At 39.6% G+C, this 6,351-nt stretch overlaps 1 protein-coding gene across 1 annotated transcript; it reads left to right on the top strand.

Annotated features, from left to right (window-relative positions):
- Positions 1–2,128: 2,128 nt before the first annotated feature.
- On the top strand, positions 2,129–2,668 carry LOC131479524 (small ribosomal subunit protein uS13). The gene has a single exon (XM_058660510.1). It carries the CDS (start codon positions 2,172–2,174, stop codon positions 2,628–2,630), a length of 459 nt encoding a protein of 152 aa, XP_058516493.1. The 5' UTR covers positions 2,129–2,171; the 3' UTR covers positions 2,631–2,668.
- The last annotated feature ends 3,683 nt before the right edge of the window (positions 2,669–6,351 follow it).

The following is a 6,351-nucleotide window of genomic DNA, read 5'->3' as shown; positions in this document are numbered from 1 at the left end:
GCATACTTTTAGTGGAGAGCTTCCCAGCCTCACCAAGACCTCACCTGTACTCCAGAAATAAGCCAACAGTTAGATGCCTTTCGTAAAAGCATCACCTTGGGCCAGTAATAGCCGGAGAGATAGACAGAACCAACAGCAGCCAAGTAATTGAGAAATAGTTGGAGCCTCTCCTCTCTGCCTCAAGAACTGGAACTACATAAGGTAAAATTGGGGGGAGAAGATCAGCCCACGCCCACTTCCCTGGTATAGATCTGTAGAGCATGAGATAAACTTGAGCTGAAGTGACAGGAAGAGGCAAAAGGGGAGTTTTACATTGAACTGTACTGCTAAATTACTGGAAGTAATAAAAATGAAACTAAGGAATTTACCCAAAACGTCCTTAAGTGATGGAAAGCAGATTTGACATAGTCCTCATGTGACTGGAGAACCAAAAAAAAAAAAAAAAAAAAAAAAACACCTTCTAGTTTTAGCTCCCAAACAAATGTAGTGTGTTAAATAAAACAGAACAACTGCTTAGACATATTATCGAGCAGATTCTATGAATCAAGCCCTATTATAGATTTAACAGTAATGAACACAGATACAGAGATTGTGTTCCAGTCTGGAAGGCAGCCATAGGAAAATTAGTGATATAATTTCAATTGTGACAATAGCTGCATGTGTCAAACACAACTGCCAGATAAAGCTACTGAGGACTGAGAGGACATCAATCAAGAAGGTTGGATCTAGTTTCGAGGGTCATGGAGAGCTTTCCTTTGGAATCAGAGACTTAAATAAGTCAGGGACCTGTGTGCAGAGGACTTGGTTGTGTGCAAGACACCCAAACACAATGGTGGTGGAGGATTTTAAAGCCAGAGTTTGGAGTAACATAAAGATTCAAGAGAAAAGCTAAATCTTAGCATCTAAGTAGCAAGATCTACAGGTGACATTTAGAGTTCTCCATCAAGTTGAATCCCTCCAGTTGATTTTTCAGGAATGTGACACTGTGCTTCTGCACAGATTCCAATAAACTTCTGTTCCTTCTAAAGTTTTCTGTTCTTCCAAAGTCTGCTGGACAATTATAGGAACCAACTTCATAAACATTCTTGATATGAGGTGTATTTTCTCAAAAAAAAAAAAAAAAAAAACCTCAAAAGTTAGGCATTACTCGGAAAAGTGCCAGTAAACCCTTGTCAGTCTCTTTTATAAGGTCTTCGGAGAAGTGATGCTGTAGGGCAATCAGCCCCATTGTCCACTTAAAGATAACTAAGAAAAAAAAATCCAATCCAACCATCAATTACAGAGGCATTGCCTTCTCACCTCCTCTTTCTTTGCAACAAAGATACAAAATTGAACTTGCTCATTCACGAAAAGGAAGAAATCTGATTTCCCTGAGTCACTAAACAAACACCATCAAAAACAACAAACCCGGGAAAGGGTAACCCAATTCTCAGATGTTTCATTATGTGATTCTACAGATTCAGTTTTTTGTTTTGTTTTGTTTTTTTGTTTGTTTGTTTGTTTTGGGTTTTTTAAGACCTATTTTTTTTATTGGAAAGTCAGATTTACATAAAGAAGGAGAGACAGAAAGATCTTCCATCTGCTGATTCACTCCCCAAGTGGCCAGTCCGAAGCCAGGAGCCAGAAGCTTCTTCTGGGTCTCTTTATGTGCATAAAGGGTCCAAACGGTTTGGGACATCCTCTGTTGCTTTCCTAGGTCACAAGAGGGAGCTGGAAGGCAAGTGGAGCAGCTGGGACGTAAACCAGCATCCATACGGGATCCCGGCAAATGCAAGGCAAGGACTTTAGCCATGAGTTTTAAACATCTAATTTTGAAACATCTAAAAAGATAAAAGAAGAAAGTATTGCCCATTCAGAGTTAGCATTATAATGTAGTGGGTAGAGGTACCATCTGCCATGTCAGCAACCCATGTTGAGTACCAGTTTGTGTTCCAGTTGCCCCACTTCAAATCCAGCTCTCTGCCGATGTCCTGAGAAAAGCAATAGAAAATAGCACAAGTGTTAGGACCCCTGTCACTCCTATGGGACACTCCTGGTTTCCAGCCTTGACCTGGCTATCTGGGGAGTGAATCAGCAGATGGAAGATTCTCTGTCAAAATAAATGTATCTTTAAAAAAAGGTGGTCTGGCTCTTCCACAGGAGGCCTACACGCCGCCGTCTTCAGCACCGCCATGTCTCTAGTGATCCCTGAGAAGTTTCAGCACATTTTGCGAGTCCTCAACACGAATATCGATGGGCGGCGCAAAATAGCCTTTGCCATCACGGCCATTAAGGGTGTGGGGCGAAGGTACGCTCACGTGGTGCTGAGAAAAGCAGACATTGACCTCACCAAAAGGGCAGGAGAACTCACTGAGGATGAGGTGGAGCGGGTGATCACCATCATGCAGAATCCCAGACAGTACAAGATCCCGGACTGGTTCTTGAACAGACAGAAGGATGTGAAGGATGGCAAATACAGTCAGGTTCTGGCCAACGGTCTGGATAACAAGCTCCGCGAGGACCTGGAGCGGCTGAAGAAGATCAGGGCACATAGAGGGCTGCGCCACTTCTGGGGCCTCCGTGTCCGAGGCCAGCACACCAAGACCACTGGCCGCCGGGGCCGCACTGTGGGTGTGTCCAAGAAGAAATGAGTCGGCGGGCCTTTTCTGTTAATAAATAGTTTATATACTGTGAAAAAAAAAAAAAAAAAAAAAAAAAAAGGTGGTCTGTTCTAATCTAAGTAACAGTACTTTGACATACAAAACTGGACTTACAGAAAAAGAATTTTAATCAACTATCTAAAATGTATTATACATATATATATATGAAAATTGTGTGCAAATAGTTAAATGAATCCATTATATTTATACATGATTAACTAGAAAGTATTTTTAAAACTACAAAAATGAATCAAACCACAGTGCAATAACTGAACTTAAAAACTTATCAGAAGTGTCAAGAGCAGATTTCAGTAGGAAGAAGAACCAGCAAATTTGGCAACAGAGCAATTGAAATCATGCAGTTTTAGGAGCAGAAAGTATTTTTTTTTAAATGAGGAAAAATAAATGGAACCAAACGCACTCTTAGAGGCCAGCAAACGTACCAACATACACAATGAGAATCCAAAATGCAAACAGGAAAAGAAAGAACATTTGCAAACGTAATGACTAAAAATTTTACAGATTTGATAAAAGACATTAGATTGCACATCCAAGCAGCTCAACAGATTTTAACCATGACAAACACAGAAAGATACCTGTGATAAACCTGCTGACAGTCACTGAGAATCTGACAACAGCGAGAGAGGAACAACTTGTCATAGGTAAGCCAGAAGGCACTGAAATGGCATCTTCCAAACTCTGAAAGAAAAATGGTCACCAATCAAGAATTGTACAGAAAACCATTCTTCCATCCTAGGAAAGAAGACTCTAAAAATGATCAGACCTAGAGTTACTGAGAGACTGCACCTCTTGCTAAGCGGCCTGCAGGAACTTCATGAGGAAGTCATCCACATGGATCTAGGATACGGACAACTGCTCAACCCCCTCCGAAGAAATAGCATCCCAATAAATGAGACCGCCTAGATTAAGTCAGTATACATGTATTTTTATATGCAACTTTTTTCTTAAAAATAGAAAACATATATAGAATTTTCTATTGAAAGAAGACATTTTTCTCAAATTCATGAAACATTCTCCAGGATAGCCTACATTCTAGATGTAAAACCAGTTTCAGCTGATGAGCCAAGAGGAAGAAAGGGAGGAAGGAAGAAAGATGGGCAGAGAGGGGGTGTGGTTATCTCCTTGAACTGTACCTATAAAATGCAAAAATATGATTTCTTTTACATTAACAAAAAATTTAAAAACAAGTCTCAGTAAACTTGAAATGATTAGAGTCACAGAAACATTGTAGATATGTTTCTGATTACATTGAAATTATGTCTCTGAAATGATAAATCAATAGCAGAAAGGTAGTTGGAAAACTCAAAATAAGTGGAAATGTAACAACATACTGTGAAATCACTAAAATCAATCACAGGGACTAAAAAATGTTTTTAGAAAAATGAAAATAGGAAAATAATATATCAAAAATCCAAAAGATTCACTGAAGGCATAGCAGAGAGAAGTATGCATTGTTGCAAACGTCTATTTTTTTTTAAATACCAAATCAATAAGCTAAAATTCTTCCTTAACTAGAAGGACAAATTAAAATCAAAATGAGCAGGCAAAAATAGCAATAAGAAGGGTGAAAATAAATGAAATTTCAAAAAGTAAAAAGAGAAACAAATTCGAAGTTTAGCTCTTTGAAACATCAACAAGGTTTATAAACCTCTGTCTAGCTTGACCAAAGGCAAAACAGGAAGTCTCAAATATTTAAAACAAGAAATTAAAGAGGGGGTTCTGTTGAACTTAGACAAAAAAAAATCACAAAAGGACGCAATGAATAATTGTACGGCAATAAATTTGAAAACCTAGATTAAGTGAAAAAAAAAATAAATCCTGTAAACTAAAAAATACCAAAGCTGATTTTGAGGAGGTTGGTGATAATGATGATATTGATGAAAATGGTGACAGAGATGAGGGGATCACAGAGGTCTCAGAGGGTGTGCCAGCAAACTGTTAGTAACTAAAATGGAAGAAGTGCAGCCGTGGAACGGAGAAATCTGACAATACCTTTACCAGCCAGTCACAAATAGCATCACCAATATGAATGAATCATGAGCCTCTATGATACTTGGAGAAAGACAGTTTACTCAGGTCATACTTAATCAGTAGCTATTTACCCTAAATATAATTATAAGGAATTATCTGTAAACCTCATGTTGAGGAACTCGTTATTAAAAAATGAGAGTGGAGAGATGCTGTCGTGATAAACTAAGGTTTCCCTCTCATCTGGTTAAAGAATGCCTAGAGTGAAGAAAATGTTTCGAGAAGAGATTGATGCGTAACTTTGAGTGTAAAAGTGAAATATTCAATTGACTAGTGGCCCAAATAGAACAAACACAGAAAACAAATTAGTTTCTCTAAGAGCTAAAAATAAATATTTCCGCAGCCCTGAACTTTAGAGCTCTGGGCACTGTCGCATTTGGACCGCAGCACACATTCCGACAGCCTTCAAGATGTTTAGACCTTTGGCCTCAGCTCAGTTGTACTTTCAAATTTCCTGGTCCTGAGGCCTTTGGATTGGGCTGAGCTATATTGTTAGATTCCCAAGGTCTGTGGTTTGCAGATGGCCTGTTGAAAGACTTCTTAGAGCCTGTGGTGTCCTGAGCCAATCTTCTAGGAAATCCCCATTCTGCTATTTATATACATGTTCTATTGGGCTTGTCTTTCCAGAGAATCTGGACTAGTCCATACGTATTATTCCAATAAACCCAAGTCATAAAGGAGGAAAAGTGGTTGAGGATGTGTTCCAGAGCCAAGGAGATCAAATTTAACACCTGATATTAGACTGAATCTTACTCAAGGAAAAAACATGGTTGTAAAGGACAGGATTGATCAACTGACAACATTGAGGTACAAAGAGCAGATATGATTTAAAAATGTTGATATCAATATGAATATCACTTAAGTAGTGATTATTATGTTGTACAAGATCCTCTTAACCCTTCAAACTGATGTATTAGGGATAAAGAGATATTACAGGGCTTGGCACATAGCCTAGTGGCTGAGGTCCTTGCCTTGCATGCGCCAGGATCCCATATGGGTACTGGTTCATGTCCCAGTAGCCCTGCTTCCCATCCACCTCCCTGCTTGTGGTCTGGAAAAGCAGTCGAGGATGGCTCAAAGCATTGGGACCCTGCACCCACATGGGAGACCCGAAAGAGGCTCTGGGCTCCTGGCTTCGAATCAGCTCAGCTCTGGCCATCGCAGTCACCTGGGGAGTGAATCGGTGGGCAGAAGATCTTCCTCTCTGTCTCTCCTCCTCACTCTATATCTGACTTGCCAATAAGAAAAAAAGAATAAGAAAAAAAAGAGAAAGAGAGATATTGCGTATGTAATTTACCCTCACATATTTTAAGGAAAACAAAGTGTGTGTGTGTGTGTGCACATGTCCTGGGAGTAGGGGACTGACACTAAGGCAAAATGGAACAAAGCAATACATAAATAGTCACATACAATTTTTAGCCCCCTTGTGGGTTGCTGGTAGCCAACTTAAGGACTGATTTTAAGTGTATTATATTTTTTAAAGTTTGCTGTGATTTTCAGGACAAACTAACCAATAGTCTGCCATACTTGTTTCCCCCTGGTGGTCCCTCGGGATGCTGAGAAGTTGGCTTCATCAAGCCTGTGCTCCTCTTGCCTTGCCTGAACCTTCCCTTGTATAGACCATGAGCTCTCCAGATACATTATAATTATCAGGCTTGAATTC

The sequence above is a fragment of the Ochotona princeps genome, chromosome 2, assembly GCF_030435755.1.
Source record: "Ochotona princeps isolate mOchPri1 chromosome 2, mOchPri1.hap1, whole genome shotgun sequence".
NCBI lineage: Eukaryota > Metazoa > Chordata > Mammalia > Lagomorpha > Ochotonidae > Ochotona > Ochotona princeps.
The sequence above is the reverse complement of the archived record's forward strand: the minus strand, read 5'-3'. Positions and strand labels throughout refer to the sequence as shown.